This window comes from Electrona antarctica (assembly GCF_951216825.1).
Source record: "Electrona antarctica genome assembly, chromosome: 4".
Classification (NCBI taxonomy): Eukaryota; Metazoa; Chordata; class Actinopteri; order Myctophiformes; family Myctophidae; genus Electrona; species Electrona antarctica.
Genome location: NC_136809.1, coordinates 16,418,299 through 16,438,614, shown reverse-complemented (window position 1 = coordinate 16,438,614; position 20,316 = coordinate 16,418,299). Strand labels below are relative to the sequence as shown.

Sequence of the window (20,316 nt, the reverse complement as noted above, 5' to 3'; positions counted from 1 at the left end):
ACTTTCAGAAATTTGATAAAAAGAACATGTGATTCAATGGATACAATGTAGTAATTTAGTCACTAGGCTCTTGTAAATACTTTCTTTGTTTTTATTTCAAAAAATGTCTTTCCACCAAATAATGAATGAACAGAAATCAAACATAAATATGAATCCCAGAAAAAATAAATAAATTAATAAATACATAGCAAAAACACACAGACACATAGGTAAACAGAAAAACAGCTTGACATAACTACAACAATACTTGTAAATACTTTTCATTGGTTAAATAATTATAAAACACACAAAAAGACTTTCACAATGCTCTTGTAGACACTGTCATACGAGCGTAAAATATGGCATAATGCCCCATTTATGAAAAACAAAGATTACAAGGTTTGTGGCCAACAACGACAAACATATACATGCACTGCACTTTATATCTTGCTTGAGTAAATGTAAAACTGCAAGTAAAAGCCATGATGAAATTAACTATACTTAAAGCCTGCATGGCTCAGCCTCACACTTCCAATAAACATCAATAAGGTTGTACAGTAGATTAAGACATTATTCTGTCCGTGTCAGAGCCAATGCAATACATAGTGGTACAGCAGTGTACTACATCAGCATGATTAACTTTGTCACGGTGAAGCCTTTTTGACATGCACCGTACGTTACTACGTTGTCGTGTGCAACAGCATCAGATCGAGGCGCAGCTGCAGTCGGCAGAGATTCTGAGGAACTAGGTTCTATTTCTGACTTTCTGACCAAAATATTTTCTCTTGCTGTAGGACACAGACAGACAGAAAGAATAGCACTGCTCAAAACATGTCAACAGGAAGCTATGGCTCTGGGGTACGGAGGGATAGATTAATTAGCAGCTATCAACGCACGCAGGCACACACACATGCACACACACCCACACACACACACACGCACGCATGCGCTAAATCCCTACGGTCTGACAGCATTGCTCCAAGCGTCCTCAAATAGCCTTTTAGCACTTCTGCTATGCTCTGATTTTACTGGGACAATGTCGTCTTATGTGTTATCGCAAGGAAAATAGGAAAGGGACGGGTTAGATGTGTGTCTGTTGGGTGTGTGTGGGGAGGAGGGTGTTAATGGGTTGGGTTCTGTCACCAGTGTATAGCTGCAGTGGATGTTTGACAGAAAACTACCAGACCAGAAGAGTGAAAGTGTAACTTTCACATCTGCCTAAATCTGATATAAGCGAAGAACAGGCTTACTGGACTGTTTCTTCACAGCTATAATGCAATACATAAATAATTAATCTTTACTTAGAAAATCTTCTGTATATTTTACTAAGTGTTGCAGTGTAGTGAACTTGTAGATATATGCTATTTTGGCTATTCGTAGTGTACAGGGTTTAAATGATCTTTGCTCATTCACTGAATTACTGTACTTTACGTAAAGTTTTAAGATACTTTACATGAGTATACTACTTCCTACACTTTACGTTACTAGCTACTTTCATTATTATTACAAAACACTACATTAACCAATTAAGCCTTATTATAGACTTCACCTTACTTTAAGTATATTTTGACTGCAATACTTTTGGTATAGTAAATAATCTGAATACAAACCTTTTTTCCCCCAGAGTATTAATTAGTTGTAACAGAGTATTTCAATATTGTGGTATTTGTTATACTTTAAGTAAAACCCCAGTAGTATGGCATCAAGAAGCTTTTCTATACTTTAAGTAAAACCCCAGTACTTCTTCCATCCATTCCCTGCAGTATGGCATCAAGAAGCGTGAAGTGGTGGACGAGTCCGCCGCCATGGAGCAGCAATCAGAGGGAAGCCTCACCAAGCCCAAGAAGTTGGTGCCGGCCGGCTGCGGTGACGAGGAGGAGGAAGAGGCGAGCATCATGGACACCGTGATGAAGTACCTGCCCGGTCCGCTGCAGGACATGCTGAAGAAGTAGGGCCGCTAACACCGCTGACACCGACGGCATCTTAGCTTAGCTAACCAGAGAGGCTAGAGATTCACAATGCTGGCTCAAATCAAACAGTGTGGGTTGTTGTCGTCGTCGTTGTTGTTTTTTCCCATCCAAAATGACAAAGCTTTGGATTTTTTTGGGGACATTGTTGTCTGACAACAGGAGGGTGGGGAAAAGGATGTGGGTTTAGTCTTTTGTCACATTGGTGGGAAAATCATGATTTGAGCCACCCATGTGAATTGCAGCCATAGACAAAGGTATAAGGCCAATATGGCCAGATGAAAGTTAGCTTGGCTGATGTTGAAGACACAATATACTAGATTGTTTATCCTTCTAGTTTGACAAGTTTTAGAGTAACTACTTGTTCTTCCTCTCTGCAGTGGGTGTGCAGAGATGTCTAGCAGCACCGTAAAATAATCTTCCTGTCCACCGGGCTTTTCACCAAATTTATTTGTAAATAAACAAAGTATATACAAAAAAAAAGGCTCATGATGGACAAAATAATCATATTAAAAATAATAAAATAATCATACTAACTGTGTGTCTGTCTATAAAATAGTAAATATAAATGAGAGAATAACTCGACAAGCCATATTTTAAAAAGGAAATTTGAAGACTCTTATCAGTGTACTACTAAGGCTATATGTTGTGTTTTCGTTGTTCTTCCATGTTTATGTCGATTTATGTCAAAACTTTTTGCACACACATATGTAGTTAGTGTTATAATGCATTCTCTCTGTCCGTTCCCCCCCCGAGACCCCCCGACACATCACCACGTCCAACATCACTTATCTGTCGTAAAGTGTTTCAAGGATTTTTCTATAAGACATTTAGGCTATCCCCCTGTTATTTGTACCTCTTACTGTCTTGCATGACATTTGTCTGGTCAGGTGTATTGTGTAAAATATGTACGAACCCCACCCCCTTTCTCCTTTACGTCTTTGTCACGCAAAAATATTAAAAGGCAATAAGTCTTGATTTTGAATGTGGTTTCACTATCCTGTCAACCAACAACAAAAACGAGTCAATAATAACAATAATGACAATGTGTATTGCATTCAGGAATTTTCATTTACAGGTGTACGGGTTTTTTTTTTTTTTTTTTTGGACGAGGAATTCAATATGCCTTGTTTCAACAGCCACAAACCTTCAGCTTTCAAGCCACAAAACTGAGAGTTCAACTATGTAACCGTATACTGTACATGCACCACCATCAGATTTCACTTAAAACTGTAAGAGGGGAACTCTAACCAGTGAAAACATGTTAACAATCATTTCTACATTTTCAAGTCAAGCAGTATTGACCAGAAAGGCAGGGTGGCTTTATTCCGCAGAGAGAACAATATTTTTGCCCCCTCAGATAATATGTAAAATATACACTGCAATTTGGCTTTCATTGATGTTTTCCTAAAGCCTGACTTCTACTTTTGTCGTTCGGCAGGGTCGCACATCCAAAATAGCCGATCTACAAGCTCACAACACGGCGTGTTTTGCAACGAGTTGTGAACTTTTAGATCGGCTATTTTCGGAGCGTGACACTGTTGTATAACGGAGTATAACTCAGTAAAGAAAGAAAAAAATAACAATTTTAAAAGGAGATGTGATTCTGTTCTACTCATTGTTGGACTGAATGTGAAAACGTGCCGGCCTAGGCAAAGCAGAATGGAATGCCATTAAGCAATAAAGGACCATGTTGTATGTTTCTGCCTGAGAATCAATAAAAACTTTAAAATTTGTTCACAGACAAAACCTGTGCTGTGATCTCTTTTTTATGACGCTGTCTGATCATCTCCGTCTCAGCAGAAGTGCAGAGAGACACTGTACGCACACACAGACAAGATGTAAATAGGATCATTGTTTTGTTTTGTTTGTGGCATGGACCAGATTGGACTAGATTACTGCAGAACACCTGGAAAATGCTAGTCTGAGGCTAGCTTTATCACTTTTACTGCTTTTATGATCCGTATTAGTGGAGGAGCAGAGATAAGCCTCCTTGGAGGAGCAGAGATAAGCCTCCTAGGGCTAAAAACGGCATCACAAATGTGCCCAAATGTGATGAGGTCATTACATTTGGGCACAATTGGGAAAGTGGCTATGGCCGAATTTAGCCCAAGGAGTGTTTTTCGTGCAGAACTAATGCTTGGAATGGATTCAGAATCGTGAAACCCCCCTAGTTTGCTACTTAAAGCAGTCCGAGCCGGCGACCTTCAGGGTCGCCGGCTCAGACGCCCTAGCTAAATCAATAGAGCATGCCCTGGGCTACATCTGTACAAAATGTTCCACTTTTAAACGAATTGGTGCGAAATAACCCTATTCTCCTCAACTACAGTATATGGCATACTACTACCCGACTCAATGGTATCAGAATTTCTTGTCCCAGTTACTAAGGACAAAGCGGGAAGGTAGTAGACTGGATAATAACCATAGACAGCATTCTCTCAAAAGTCATGGAAAGAATAGAATTGGGTAGAGGTGTTGAGAATATTCATTCTTTTGATAATCAGTTTGGTATAAAACCAAGGTAGTGAAAGGTAACTGGAAAAGGAGATTTACACAAGTCATGTACAGTATCATTTACTTTTGAGGTACATTTACTACATTGTACTTTTTACTACAATTATTTAACAGCTTTAAACATAGCTTTTTCGTTTTTGAAAATGTCCGTGTCTCTCTACACGACAATCAGAGGAAAGACTGTCACTGCAAAGAGAACTGCTGATTTAGAAGGCTTTTGTGGAATCGACCTCAGGTCTTAATGGGTTAAGTAAAAAGTCAGGGTTCTTATAAGCCATAAATAACTGCAGGAGGTTGCCAGCGACACAAGACCTCATCAGCAGCACACATGGGAGGAATGAGGAATCAGCCGAACATTTAAATTGGGAGAAAATGTAAATAGTGAACGTAAAAGTTCACATGAAACACAGCCAACTAAATCAACTTGTTCTGTCTCTGTTTGTTACTGAGACATACTCCAATGGGATGAGACGAGGACAAGAGGAGAAAGCTTAAAAAGAAGACCAAAAGTGAGGAGAATGAGAGGAGGAGAAAGAGCTGGACAGACGTTACATCCGAGGTCAAGGATAAGAGCTTTGGAATTGTTGGAATGGACCGGAGGGAGAATTTAGCCTCAAGCTAGAATCCAAATTGGCATGACATAAATTAGGATTAAGTCTATAGCAAAATACCACTTGAAGAAGTTGAACAACAAAGGAATAAAACCTTCACTGGCAGTATTTTCAAAGGTTTTTGTTTGTTTTTCAGTATATACTGTACAGTAAATATCTCTAAAACAAAAACAAAAATGAAAGAACTGCTAAGACACCGGGCAGTGGTTCTCAAAGTAGGTACTCCGGGACCCACAGGTCGCGAGGCACCGGCGGAGGTCTCCCGGAGGTGGCCGGTGGTCTGTAGCCGAGCTCGGGGTGCTCCGGGCCGGGCATGGACTGTACTGTACTTGCCCCCGAGAGCTTGGTGCTGCAGGGCCGCAGACCCTAAATCTAGTGCATTAATCCGGGCCTGACAGTTCTTGCAAATTGTCCGTCTATGGAAACCTCATAATTATGTCCAAAACGAACGAGCTACATTACTCAAAATCATACAGTATATGCATCAGTTTCTCATCTACTCTGAGCCATTTCAAGCTGTCAAAGTGAGATGGGAGGAAGCGAGTTCTGGGATTAAGTTTAGAGTACTAATCTATCTAATTTGTTCTGGGCGGTCTGGAGTCTAGTTTTGAACATTTTGGTGGCGCTGGTGTAGGCCTACCAAGAGAGGAACAGGCGTAGTCAAAATGGCATTAAACCGGAGCCCCCCAAACAAAAGAAAATGACAAAATCGCATTTCTGTTCAGAAACGTGGACATTCTCCCAAGGAATCTGACTCTCTGGTTGACCTTAGAGATAACTGTTTTAGCCATACTTTCTCCAGATAGCTGCCATCTATTATATTACACACACAAGTAACTGTTAAAAAAACATACACAACGTACACTATACAGTTTATACACTATACAGTAGAAGATATCGGAAATGTTAATTTTGACTTTAGGAAGAATTGAATTACAGATATCTGGAATACATATCCAGTCTAGCGGTTATATAAACATGGCATGCCATAAAATGGCATCGCACAAGTGATAATTACATTGTTAAAATATTTATAACCACAGCTGATATAGCCTAATGCACAAGCATTGCACACATATTGTGCTTGGCGAGATAAAGGTTTACTCTTTTAATTACACTGAACGCACACACACTTTAGTGTGTGTGTGTGTGTGTGTGTGTGTGTGTGTGTGTGTGTGTGTGTGTGTGTGTGTGTGTGTGTGTGTCTACCTGATGGTTTAGTGGTTTAGTTGTTGACTTGTCATTGATGTTGACTGTGAAGACATGCAGGTTCTCTCCACTTCCATCCATTTGCAAACTGAAGCTTACTCTCTGAGCTGTCTTCATCCTCAAGGGCGAGTTTGGGCCGGGGACCACCTGGGGTCCACATTATGGGTCTGTGATTCTGTGAGAGTGTACAGAGTTAAATAAACACTGAATAAACACTGAGGATTTGCTTTTTTTTTGGGGGGGGGGGGGGGGGGGGGGTCTGATTGATTGAATACTTTATTAACAGTTTGCAAAATAGTACAGTGGTAATACACAATGACGCTAAAAGGAGGAATAGCACACAATGCCCAGGGCCTAGCCTAAGGCCAGTGGTGGAAAAAGTACTCAAATATTTTACTTAGGTAAAAGTATAATATTGCAATGTAGATGTACTCCGTTACAAGTAAACGATCCATATTCACAAGTTCAAAATGTGTACACAATCTTTTGAATGTGACGCATTGTGAGCTTGTAGATCGGCTATTTTCAAATGGCTGAAATGTATAGGGTTTATAGTGGTTGTATGTTTTCTAATCAAAATTTAAATCTCCAAAGTAACTAGAAACTAAAGTTTTCAAATCATTGTAGTGGAGTAAAAGTATACATTTTGACTCTGGGATGTAGTGGAGTAGAAGTAAAAGTAGTAGCCTATTGGAAATACTCAAGTAAAGTACAAATACCTCAAAGTTAAGTAGGCCTACAGTACTTGAGTAAATGTACTTACCGGTAGTTACTTTACACGGTCACGGCCACGGTCACGGCCACACAGCCAACTCAAGGTACGGCCACGGAGCCGACTTGGGGACCCAACGCAGCTACTCCAAAGAAAACAAACAAATGAACGGAGCTGAACGTGAATCCCCCCCACCGCCCACCCCTTTTTTCCCTCACTGTATATGTTTCTTTTCCCTTTTTACCTCCTTTATGATGAATTCCTGTTCTGTCCTTTGTCTATATAGAAGTGTCTATTTGTACGTCTCTAAATGTTTTTGATGAATTGAACATGGTGGACCCTATTGGAAACAAGTGTAATGCTTAATTGGGTCGTCCACTCACAGTTAACAGCCTTTGTATTGAGTTTGTGCTTGAAATGTACTGTAATTCTGCAAACTGTTAATACATTTTGCAATCAATCAATCAATACACCACTGCCTAAGGGTTTGTTTCCCTTGTGGTCCTATATGTATTCAATGTATTCAATTCATTTCATTTCAATTCAATTCAATTCAAATAATTTTTGGCTATATAGAAGTGTCTATTTGTACGTCTCTAAATGTTTTGATGATTTGAACAAGGTGGACCCTCTTGTAAACAGTCCACTCACAGTTAACAGTCTTTGTATTGAGTTGTGCATGAAATGTACTGTAATTCTGCAAACTGTTAATAAATATTTCAATCAATCAATCAAAAATAGAGAAGAGCCTGACAGCAAGTAAATGCATGTACTTTACACCACTGCCTAAAGGAAGTTACATGTACGTTAACAATCTGCAAACGCACACGCACACACGCACGCACACACACACACACACCGTATTACCGTTTCCGTATCCGCTGTAGACTGGATCTGCAACATGCAAAGTGAATGCATGGTCTTGGTCCCGAAGTGTCACGGTTTGTTTGTTTGTTTCTACGCCATTCTTTCTTTAAAACAAGGCTACTTTGGTTCTTTCTATTTTGGCATTTTGAATTTTTTTTTCCCTTTTCTTTTTCTTTTAATTATTTAAGTAGCCGTACTAGCCGAGATGATTGTTTGGTTGGTTCAACATTCCGAGTTGGTCGATAAACACCAGAACACGCAGAGCTACTGCATGGTGTTCTGTTGACCATAGTTGTTGACGAGGCTACTCGGTGTGCCAGGCAGTGTCAGAGAAGATACGATATTACAGTTAAGATCTAAGATGGCAGATCATCACCGTAGCCTACATTTAGCCTGCAGGTTACAGGTGTTGTGTATTGTAATTGTCCCCCTTTCACGTGAGCGCGCATGTTACTTTCAATTCCGCCAGCAGCTGGCGCCAGATAACCTATTTTATTATTAGCTCTGCAATAAACATGTATTCCATTCTTCTGAATCTGTGCAGGAGGCAGGAGCAGGTGCCAGGCTGAAAGGAAGCACAGAGAACATTTCGCTCCAAGGAGCAGAGACAATTTGACAAAAGATACTTGAACAACTGGTTAGAGAAAAGAAGGCAGTTAAAAAACGAAGACATCATTATCACAGACTGAAAGGATAATTTAACTGAGTTAACCGATCAAAAAATTCACTTACATTTGTTCAGTGACATTTAAACAAGATAGATTTGTTAAAAAGGGCTTTCACCAAGTTGGACTTGTATAATTTAATGACATTCCGCCCGTTGTCTTCAACAACTTCATGAAATGGGATGAGAAAAGGGCACGGCCAGGGCTCCTGTTGTTGTTGCTGAAGTAAACAACTCTTACTCCAGTATCTCCAGACATAACAGAACCAACTGAAACCCCCCCATGGAGTAGAAAATGGGATGAGGAGCAAGTGCAGGTGGAAAACATGTTAGAGAGAAAGGTCATAGCACTAGCAGGTTGACAGAAGTCACTCAAGAGCTGCAGCCAAAGTTGCAACTCGCAATTTTCATTTGAGTTGAAAGGTATACAGTAACATGCTGTAGTGCTTATTGCGCCCGAAGGTCGCAGACTCGCAGTTAACTATGGAATCGTGCATTTCCCGTCCGTCAGTCAGTCAGTGCGTGTATCACTCAAAATCCCCATACATGAGGAGCTATACAGTCAAGACACTGCCCCTGCTGCCACCCTTAGATCTACGGATCTGACCTGTTCTGACATGCCATATGTTGATCTGACCTCATCAAACCCTGTACACTCAAGACACGCTCCATATATGGCCAGTGCACGCGACCCGTTCGCCCTTTAGGCCCTAAAGGGCGAGCGGGTCGCGTGCACTGGCCATACCTCAGGCGTCTTACTGGTTGTAGGCTATATCGTGTTGTTTTAAACTGATACATGATGAAGAAACGACAAAACTTGTAAATACCCTACGAGACTCACTACCCTTTTCTGTAATTACTGAGTGCTCCCACCAAGGAACAGTGTCTTAAGATGTGTGTTGCTTCTTGAATGATTTAGTACTGTATGAGACCTGTGCAGTACAGGACACACACACACACACACACACACACACACACACACACACACACACACACACACACACACACACACACACACACACACACACACACACACACACACACACACACACACACAATAGCATAGGCTATAGCATACACAACTTACAAACCACACTGAATTAATTGTAATTCTACTGTTTAGCCACAGGATTGCAGGATTTAGCTTGAAATGTAATCCTTACAAAATGTAAAATAGCACAGAACTTTGAACAAATAAAGAAAAATCCTCACAACTACCTGGCAGTAATTTTACAACTTTTCAATATATATCTAATATATACTAATAAACAAAGAATTCAAACACTAAACATAGCGATAAAATAGTGAATAGTGAACAATAGCAATAAAATGAAACAGAACTGCTCTACAGTGAAAATAGAGCATGTCTCTTCATGTGTAGTCCGTGTAGGTATGTTCAATGTAGAACCACAGTTCCATTCTTTCATTTTCTTGCAAAAAAGGTGAACTATCTATACAGGTATATAAAATGTCTGGGGAGGCCTTCCCAAATCAAGCTATTATAGGTTTATTCATGTGTCATTTTGCCACCTCAAATGAGTAAAATATTTACTAATGCATGACCACCACAAGAAGTAGTGGGACATCATTTTAATAGAAGTTTGGTAAACCTTTTGTTTCCATTATCCTCCTTTATTTGTGTCATTGCTGTTTGTCACACTGTACATTATTCACATTTGTGAACAAAAGGCACAAAACATGCAATATTGTAAAGTGAGTGAACTACATTTAAGTTTCAGAGATCAGTGTGAATTAACTGGAAGAACACCCTTATTGGTGCCAAATTAGATGTGTTCAAAGACAGAAATAACGCACATCCTCTGACTTAGCCAACTGCAAGAGTAGCAAAATCCTAAACTAAAGAAAGGGTTTGCAACTCACTTTTATTGTTACAAACTTTATTGCAAACTGCAAACTGTTGGAAATAAGTTTGGAGCATTAAAAGTGACTTGCGGACCCTTCTTAGGCTTATCCAAACTAAATAATTTGATTAGATAATAAATTATGAAAGCCATAATTATACATTAGAGATAATTAAGAAAGCTATGCCCCAATTTTCTGCAATGGTGTTGTAGACTAATGGATTTTTATAACTAACTTATGTAGTCAGTGGGAGTGCCATAGTGATGAAGATCCACATCATATATCTTTTGTTTTTGATTCTTTCTTTTAGTTTCCTTGCTCGCAGCCACCCTTTCGTTCTTTTTGCAAACAAAAACAATGGAACTTGCAGAAAAACTGACTCCACCCACTGTTTTACACCTGTAAACCTGTGATGTGACTGTTGTGACACTAAGGTGATTATAATCAATGCCAACACAATGATAAGACAGGGCAGTGCAGGTGTTTTTCACTACTCTAATGTAAAACATCAAATAAAAGGAAACAGTTTGTGGTATTCAAACTCTTGATATTGAATGTTTATTTGACCTTTATGTCCACAGACTATGACCATGTTAAAAGGCCCAGCCCAGAATCAGTGTATAATACCTGAACACACTGTACACAACACAATCTGACCTGGAATTTAATCCACTGATGGGAAACTGTACAACCACACAGTAAAATCCTGAGGAAATTTAACTCTGAGAGTGTACAAATAAGAGTTAAATATCCATTTGGTACCAAGTTATCAACCCTGGCCTGTAGCTGGGGACCCAAATGAACCTCAGGGTGACTCTTGAATGGAAACAAATGGAACGATTGTGGGTCCATTTGGTTACATTAGTACACTCTCATAGTCAGGCATTTACAGTGCATCTCATATTTAACCACAAAGCTCAGCTCCAGTAAATAACACAAGCACAAAAACAATCAAAACTAGAAAAAGTGCCCTTCTGGGCACAGGTCTCCACCAGGAGGATAGGACTGTGTGAGATGTTTGGCAAAATGTTTAGGAGTAATATAAACAGGTTTTTTTGTTTGTTAGTTTTTTGCAACAATTTTCTTAATTTTGTTGAGGAAATGCAGAGTGCCTGGTGGCACTATAATAGGCCAATGTGAAAAGGGTTTAATGGCAATTGGACGATTTGAGGCATTTTGTTCCAGAAATGTGTTTTGCAAAAATCAACCTGTTGGTGGCGCTATAACAGGCCAATGTGAAAAGGGTTCCTCAGCCTAGTAAGAAAATGTGTGAAAGATTTCACGTAAATTGCATGCTGCGTTCATGATTTAAGGCTTTTGTTCAAAACGGGGCAATCTTGCAAACTGTGAAAGCCAATTATAGCCAATTAGGATGGAATATGAAATATCGGACAGATCCGACTTGAGCACATGACCATAGAGATACTGTGTAACGATTTGTGAGATTTTTGGACAGAATCTGGAGGAGTAATATAAAAAAATGTGTTTTACAAAAGTCGGCCTCCTGGTGGCGCTATAAAAGGCAGATGCGGAAAATGCAGGTGAAAGATTTGTCCTTGGCCTCTAGGGAGTGTGCATGCAACGTTTCACACGGTAAAACATTTGAAAAGCTGCCTCATGGTGGCGCTATAACAGGCCGTTCTGGAAAATGTGGGGCAGAGGTTCATCGTTGGCATCCAGGGAGTGTGTGTGCAAAGTTTGGCATCGACCGGGTTAACGGTGCCGGAGATTAGCTGTACACAGACGGACGGAAGGAAGGACGGACGGACGGACAGACACACACACGGACGGAGTGCAAAACATACTCTCTCCCCATGCCTTCGGCCTGGTGGAGACAAAAACAAACTGTAGCTGGTTGAAGTTGTAATCAGAATCCATTCAAATACAGTATGTTTACACTGTGTGGTGCTGGCTTCTCCACAAAGTTCCTACAGCCGAAACATTGACATTTGACCTATTTTCTCACCCTTAGCATTGGAGAGATGAACCAAGTCACTTCAAGTCATATTTAGATTGAGGCAGATGGCTGCCCCAAGCAGAGCCTGCTTTTCTTCCCATCAACCACATTAACCCTGGTGTCCGATTTTCTTTAAAGAAAAATCTTTAAACGTTTTTCAAAATATTTCAAAAAATTATAAAATGTGTGGTTATGACCTGCTCTATATGTAAAGTGCTATGATGTTGTACTATACTGTACGATTTGCTACTATATAAATCATGTTGATTGGTTGATTGATGGCTATGCAGTGGGGTCCTGTGCTTTTTGGCGTGATGCTACTAAAGTCTGGAGGCAGGCAATACAACTTTATGTAAAGGAAATCCATCCAGACTTTAGCAGACCACAGTTTGTGTTGCTATGCTAGCTTAGGCACACTCAGTCAGTGGTGTAAAGTAACTAAGAATTACTCAAGTAATGTACTTAAGAACAGTTTTGAGTTGTTTTTTTTACTTTACTGGAGTATTTCCAAATGTCAGTACTTTTACTTCTACTCCACTACATCTCAGAGCAGGCAAATATTTTACTTTGACTCCACTACAATTATTTGAAAACTTTAGTTACTAGTTACTTAGATTTAGATTTAGATTATTATTACAAAACATACAGCGCACCACCACTTCAGCCCTATACATTTGAAAATAGCCGATCTGCTTGTTTCTTTGAAAACGTGTGAAGAATGGTACATTTTGCATAATGAGTACTTTTACTTTTGGTCATCATCATAATTTTTCGACCACGGTCGAGATCATGGATTTCATAATACCACGCCAGCCTTCCCGGTCCTTCACTGCTTACTGATGCACGTGTCCCTAGCGATGACATCAGGGAACGACAGTTTTCTACCTCTGGTCTGCTTTGGGGCAGGATTCCAGAGAAGGAGGGAAGATATAACCTCATGATCAGCTCTGTAGCAGTGGCCGGCAAACTGTGTTCTTCTGGATTGGACTAATGAAGAAATACATTGATACTTTTACTTAAGTAAGCACTTTTTCCACCACTGCGCTCAGCCAAACCTCATAATGATGTGAAAGCTATTTGAATAGATTCATACTACATAACTTCTTGCCAGGTCTACCAGAAATAAATACAATCTGTATATAGTGGACCGGTCTAGTAACCAGGTTTATCAACCCATTACTCAAACATCTCTCTGTAGGCAAATACAAAATAAAATAATCAGTGTTCGTTTAACTCAGACTTGGATTAACACTCATGATTTGACAGTGTAGACACTTGACTACAAGATACTATCAAGACTACACAAGAATTCAGCCGGATGGAATGGCCACTTTAGTGTTTAAATATGTTAAAGCTACCCTGCAGGGTGCATCCACATTAAACCAACATCAGTAGAAAGACTGTGATGGGATTACAATAACAACATCAACTTCATTTACAGCAGAATATTATAATAATTAGAATCCAACAAACACAGGAACGGCACTTAAAATGCCCATTTAAAAAAGGTTTTAAATGGGCCCTAGTTAAAAAAAGAAAAAACAGCCCTTAGTCTTTGTACATTGGAAACTAGACCCTTGTGGAGATGTTAAAGGATTGCAAATTAACAGCATGTTCCAACTACTGTATAGGTTCTAAAAAGCTACAGCAAATGGTTATTCAAGTGATTTTCCCCCAAACTGGGAGACATCCCCAGTTCCCCAGCTTTAGAAACACTGTGCTAAGGTAGGCTAACACACAGCGCTAGTTCGGGTCACTTGTTCTCAGTGACACTCAAAACATTTCCGGCTGAATTTGCGTACAATCACATCCTTTAAAATCTACTGCAGCGGTTCCCAACCTTTTCTGGATCAGGGCCCACTTCATATCTCTAACCCGTCCGTGGCCCACCCATGTGACCATCTCACACTGCAGCCGTTCGGCTGCCGTGTCAAGTGGTCAATTGGGTGGGCCGTGTCCGTTGTCAGAGCTATTTTAATCATCGATTAAATGAATTGCATTCTGGCTTGGATCAATGGAACCAACGTAGTATACTTTAAGCTCTTATATATTGGTATCACTATGAAAACAGTTTTTGTAAGGTTTTATCATAAAAAAAATATCGTAGTGTTTCGCCAAATATTTGGGGAAGACACCTGCAATACCCTGGCGGCCCACCAGTGGGCCCCGGCCCACAGGTTGGGAATCAGCGATCTGCTGGAGGTGTCTAGGCAGCTTAACGTAGAGGGATTCATCACAGACCATCTCGGATCGCCGTGCCTTCGAGCCCAGTGGCGTCAGGCGGGTCACGAGCTTCGGGTAGATCATCGGAGGACATGGAGCTTGGGGAGGACAGGGCAAGGGGTCTGGGGGCGCAGGCAGGGGGAAGGGGGGAAGGGGGAGGTGGTTCGCGCCCCAGTTTCTACACGTTTGTCCGACACTTGGGGAAGATGGGTCCTCCTTCAAGCCTTCTCTTTCTTACTGTGGGATGGAGAGACAGGGGTGAGGGATGGATGGAGACGGAGGAGAGAAATGGGGAGAGAAAGAGTGAAAGGAAAAAGTGGAGAAGTAGGGGAGTGGGGGGGGGCAGGGATCAATGGAAGGAGGGATGGAGGAAGGAGGTTGGGAAGAGGAGGGGCGAGAAGAGAAGGAACACAGAGAAAATAAAAGTCAGACTTTACAAAAACATATTTTTTAGGTAATTGCTGAGATCCCTGTAATAATAGAATTAACAATGAAAAAGTGTTCAGCTTGAAGGAAAAGAAAGTATGTGAATCAACAGCTTTGCAAGAAGCACATTTCAAAGAACAAGCATTAAAAGGGAAAAGCGAGAAACGAATGACGTGTCGGTCGTGCTACTTATCTTCCAAGTGGCAGTAAAAGTTTAGCTATTAGCACTCAAGAAAAGACTTCTGAAGAAGATTTGGAGCTTCTGAATAGTGACCTTTGAAAGTGTGGTATTTAGAGGAGAAGAAGCCTTAAAGTTGGAAATGGAGAAAAAAAAGGATAGAGGATAAGAAAAAAAACAAGTGCCCCTAGCCTTGTGGAGCAGAAAATACCAAAGAGCAAGTCTGCATGATAACCAGACGCAAAGAAACAACACAAACACAGTCAGAAGGAGCACTGCAGTGCAGATGTCATAATCTAGAGCTTCACACAACCCAGAGCTGAAGAACAAACAGCAGAAAGAGATTCTTGCAGAGCAGAACTCAGGCAGACAAACTAAAACAAAAGAAAAGAGACAGATGAATGTTCTGTAGCAGCAGAAGATCACAGAGGCTGGAGTTCAGAAGCAGGAGATATTTGCAGAGGTCTAAAAGGCTGGTGCGCCTGTGGCGTTGTTGTTTTACTTAGTCTTGGACTTAAACTTCTTGCCAAAGGCCCGCTCCAAATCAGGAACCGACAGGGTGAGAGTGAAGGAACCATCAGAGTCCACTTCTGATCTAATTACCCGGGCTATAAGAGATGACAGGGGGACAACGAATTGACAAATAAAGTCAACAACCATAAATAAGTGTACACTCTGGATAAAAATAGCTCATAGTTAAATACATCACCTTCTGTAAACATGATCCAATGCACCATGAGTACACACCGCAGGCACTAATTAATCAATTGACAGTGAGTCAGAGTCATGTTACGTGTTTTTTCTAGAAGGGCGATTTGCCACAAGAGCAGTGGGTCATCCAAGTTGTTTTCGTTGGCACACACTTGTCCCCACATGCTCTCCTACTTTGGCAAGAGCCTAGAGAGGGCTGTCAAACGGTGATGAATACAGCCATGAATGGGCTCTTCTAATACTGTCATTCTCTAAGTCATTGGTTAACCTTTACAGTCTGTGACCCCCAAAATAATCATATTTGGACTGGGGACACCGGGACACCCACCTTGACAAGCACTTGGAATTGTAGGAATTGAGGCATTACATTAAGTTTGACTCTGTTCAACTGATAAATATTGTGAAAATAGCCGAACTACAACCTCACAAGCTTGCCCAATTTGGTACTAAAAAGGTATTAAAAGTAATTAAATTGTAACCGTAGAAATGTGCAGATAGATGCCCTGTATACACTTATGTATACATATACTGTAGGACTAGTAGCATGCCAAAGTTTGTGCTATATTGCCATTGAGAATGCATTGGGCGTTTAAGTTAAATAACTCAGAAACTACAAATCATTTAAAAGTAAAAAGTTCCAGCATGTGTCTCCACAGTAAGCTGAATTATAAAATGTGTGAATGGAGTTTCTAGGTGAAAGTGATTTTTTGACGTGCCACAGTCTGCCATTGAGCCCCATTGTGAATTTCTCAAATTTGAAAGCACTATACTTCTAAAACTATTAAACATTTCAAAGATTTCTTTTCAGGCAAACATGTCCACCGTAGGATGAACCTAAATAGGTTTGAATGGGGTTTCTAGGTGTAAGTATGTAGGACTAGCAGCATGCCAAAGTTTGTGCTATATTGCCATTGAGAATGCATTTGGAGTTTAAGTTAAATAACTCTGAAACTACAAATCATTTCAAAGTAAAAAGTTCCAGCATGTGTCTCCACAGTAAGCTGAATTATAAAATGTGTGAATGGAGTTTCTAGGTAAAAGTGATTTTGAACCTAAATAGGTTTGAATGGGGTTTCTAGGTGTAAGCATGTAGGACTATAGTAGCATGCCAAAGTTTGTGCTATTGCCATTGAGAATGCATTGGGCGTTTACGTTAAATACTGGGGGGTCATTTGACAGCAGAAACTGCCTGTCATAATTCTATCTAAGTGGGTAGATCTTGTTGAGCTCGTCGTTTTGAAAGTAGATCTCACGTCATAAATATGTGGGCACCCCTGATATACTGTATGTTGTTTTTCTTTTTTCTTTATTTTTTACTGTTGAGTGAGAAAACAATCTTGCACATTAACTGCCAGGTAATAATTAATTAATAATTTTGCCTCTTTTAAGTCCATGCCTTGTGTTAAGGTGAAAACTCCAGAGTGAACTGGGAGTGAAAAACAACACAATAAAAGGATATTTTCTAGTGACCCATAAAAATGGTAACCTGACTCCACCAGATGGGGGCGGTATTGTGAAGCAAGCTTCTTCAATCTGGCAGAGCCAGGTTATAAAAATGGGCCCACGACCCACAAATAGGTCCCGACGCACTGTTTGGGAAACAGTGTTCTAGCTAGCACACTCTCCCACAGGTCCCCATGGTCCGTTCTTAGTGCTGATGTCACGGCCCAGGAAGCCGTTGTTTTGATTGGCTGGGGGCTTTCCAGCCGTGCTGAGTTACCGGGCCAATGACATCACTCTGATTCCTCTGAGTTGGAGGCTGATTACAGCACAACCATATACAGAGATAAAGAGTTACCACCGATAAGCACTGCCAAGAGCAGTACAACTCAAACCCCTCTGAACGTAATACAACTCCTCGCACTGTTTACTGCTGCACGCACGGAGGTGTGCAGTGGTGTAATAGTAACAATTGTACTTGTGCAACACTTTACTTGAGTATTTCCAAGTCTTGATACTACATCTCACAGTACTTTTTTACTTTGCATTAATCAAAAACCTTTCAAATTTAGCCTATACTAAAGGTCGTGATGTGACAAATTGTGAGCTTGTAGGCTATATTCGACAAAATAGAGCTTAAGTGTCATTCTGTATAATGAGTTATTTTACTAATTGCTACTTTAATTATATAACATTTTTGATGTTAATTATTTTGTACTATGCCTTAGGCAAAAACAGGACTGTTACTGTAAGAAAGTATTTTTTACACTGTGGTATTGCTACTTTTATTAAGTAAGAGTGCTTCCTCCACCACTGCATGTGTCGGTGAGCTCAGAGGAGTGCCATGCACTGTACTTTTGACACTGTAGTTTGAATCCATCTCATTTGATGATTCTAAATCATGTCCATCTTATCTTTCCTGGCGCTCTCAACTGCGCATTGCAAGAAAAAAAACATTTGTCAGCTTTATATATATATACACAGCTTAAATCATCGTAGAGTCTTTGCACGTGTGTAGGGTCTAACTACTAATACCACAGAGTACATCAAAGATGATGATTTACCACGAATTAACCCAAATGTTATCATAGACTAGCTCAACATAAAACAATTCACCACTAGCTCAAAACGCGCTGTGTGAGTGAGTGAGTGAGTGAGTGAGTGAGTGAGTGAGTGAGTGAGTGAGTGAGTGAGTGAGTGAGTGAGTGAGTGAGTGTGTGTGTGTGTGTGTGTGTGTGTGACCCACCCAGGTCGTTGTTGTTCATCATGGCATTGGAGCTACGTAGGCGGGGTCCCTGCTGGGTGAAGTGGTAGCCAAACTTTAACAGTGTGGTGTTCTTTTCCAACATGTTTGCTATCTCCATCTCCACATGGTTCCCCAACGGCTGGCTCTGCACGGACGCAGAGGAGAAGAGAAACGGAAAGGAAGGAACGACGAACAAACAAAAGAATGAAAGAAAGAAAGAAAGAAAGAAAGAAAGTGGTGAAAGTTGGTGAAAAGTGGAGATAAAACAGGCAGATGTGAAGAAGAAAGAGAAGTAAGGAAAAGGAGTCAGAAAGTGCGAATGAAAGAGAGGAAGAGAAGAGTGTACACACAAGATGGACAAGAAAAGGACCAACAGGGAGAGGGTCATTGGTCAGAGAAGAAGAGAAACACAGGAAGAACAGTGTCATTCACTTTGAGGTTCCGTTCTAAATACATAGGGAACAGGCTCTAACTGTTGGACAGACGACCCCCAGCCTAGGTTTCAGGTCGAAAAGTAAACTTTATTTCCATGAAGTAGCCCCAATATGCCATGCCTTGGTGTATGTGGTAGATATAGCCACAAGGAAACAAATAAGATAAGAGCCAGATACTAGAGCTGTCATCACAGAGTCTGTCTCTCCCTGAATGTTTGTGGGGACTCGTTTAGGTGTGTAGTAGTCACAGTCACACCTGGCAGTGTGACTGCTTAACCCATAGACCTGAGGCAGGCTCAACAAAATGTCTTCTAAATCCAACAGAGACAGAGGGAGGCAGTAAGGTAGATAGGGGAAGAGAAAAAGCACAAAAGCTGAGACGACTGAGAGAGAGAGGAGGGGGCAATGTGGTGTGTGTGTGTGTGTGTGTGTGTGTGTGCGTGCGTGCGTGCGTGCGTGCGTGCGTGCGTGCGTGCGTGCGTGTAATCCATTTCTATGAATCATTCAGCTTGTTACATTAATGAGCAAACACTGAGTCAGAGCCTTATAAATATATATATGTGCAATATGGCACGCAGTTACAGTATCTGGTGCAATCCAAGAACATTAAACTGAAGTGTCTAAGATTGCCTGTGTACAGTAACTGACTCACTAGTGTGTGTGTGTGTGTGTGTGCGTGCGTGCGCGTGTGCGTGTGCGTGTGCGTGTGCGCGTGCGTGCGTACCTGGTTGTCTATCTTGAGCTCCAGCAGTGTGGTGTTGGACTGCAGCGACTGTATGAGGGCCAGTATTCCTGTCCCTGTGATGAAGTTGGACTCCACGTTCAGGCACTTGAGTGTCATGTTCACCTTTAACATCTGAGCCAAGGTCTGCATGAGGAAGGACACACATCATCTGAATGGCACACGGCTTACATCAAACTCCTCAATATCATACCATTAACCCATTCTGGGTGGGAACCCCGTTTGGTGTTTGTAAGCATTATGTTATACTTTAGCTATTGAAAAATAGCAGATCTACAAGCTCATAGCGCGGCACCGAGTGCCGCGCTACGAGCCTGTAGGTCTGCTATTTTTTTTAAATCGTGAAAATGTGGCCCAAATGTTTGAATATATTCTTTCAGAGCGAACGTTTTTAACTCAAATCTTTGCTTCTGGGGGGTCCCTGGAACAACATATTTTCAGATGGGGCTCGGCGGGCAATTACATATATTTTTGGGAGTCCTTGACATGAAAATGTTTGAGAACCACTGACATAGAAACACAGGTTTTTCAGGAATACTGTCAGGATTTTGAAGACATTTGTAGAATCGAACG

General features: G+C 40.9%; 2 protein-coding genes and 1 long non-coding RNA gene across 5 annotated transcripts in view; 1 reads left to right on the top strand and 2 right to left on the bottom strand.

Annotated features, from left to right (window-relative positions):
- The window catches only part of cplx2a (complexin 2a), a 32,414-nt gene extending 28,725 nt beyond the window's left edge, over nt 1-3,689 (top strand). The window contains exon 4 of the mRNA XM_079500372.1: nt 1,743-3,689. Coding sequence (XP_079356498.1) covers nt 1,743-1,931 — 189 coding nt within the window. The 3' untranslated portion in view covers nt 1,932-3,689. The remainder of the gene's footprint in view (nt 1-1,742) is intronic.
- Nucleotides 3,690-6,286: 2,597 nt separating this feature from the next.
- LOC306922636 lies at nt 6,287-8,172 on the bottom strand. Its single transcript, XR_013789951.1, has 3 exons — nt 7,860-8,172; nt 7,044-7,134; nt 6,287-6,455 (listed from the first exon to the last, which is right to left on the bottom strand). It is a non-coding gene; the product is annotated as an uncharacterized lncRNA (long non-coding RNA).
- Nucleotides 8,173-12,995: 4,823 nt separating this feature from the next.
- The window catches only part of tmod1 (tropomodulin 1), a 37,994-nt gene continuing 30,673 nt past the window's right edge, over nt 12,996-20,316 (bottom strand). For 2 of the 3 annotated variants that reach the window (XM_079499770.1, XM_079499771.1), the window contains 4 exons: nt 19,726-19,869; nt 18,568-18,712; nt 15,673-15,778; nt 12,996-14,803 (listed from right to left, as the gene is read on the bottom strand). In XM_079499770.1, coding sequence (XP_079355896.1) covers nt 14,785-14,803; nt 15,673-15,778; nt 18,568-18,712; nt 19,726-19,869 — 414 coding nt within the window. In that variant the 3' untranslated portion in view covers nt 12,996-14,784. The remainder of the gene's footprint in view (nt 14,804-15,672; nt 15,779-18,567; nt 18,713-19,725; nt 19,870-20,316) is intronic. The other variant, XM_079499772.1, reaches the window with a different exon arrangement.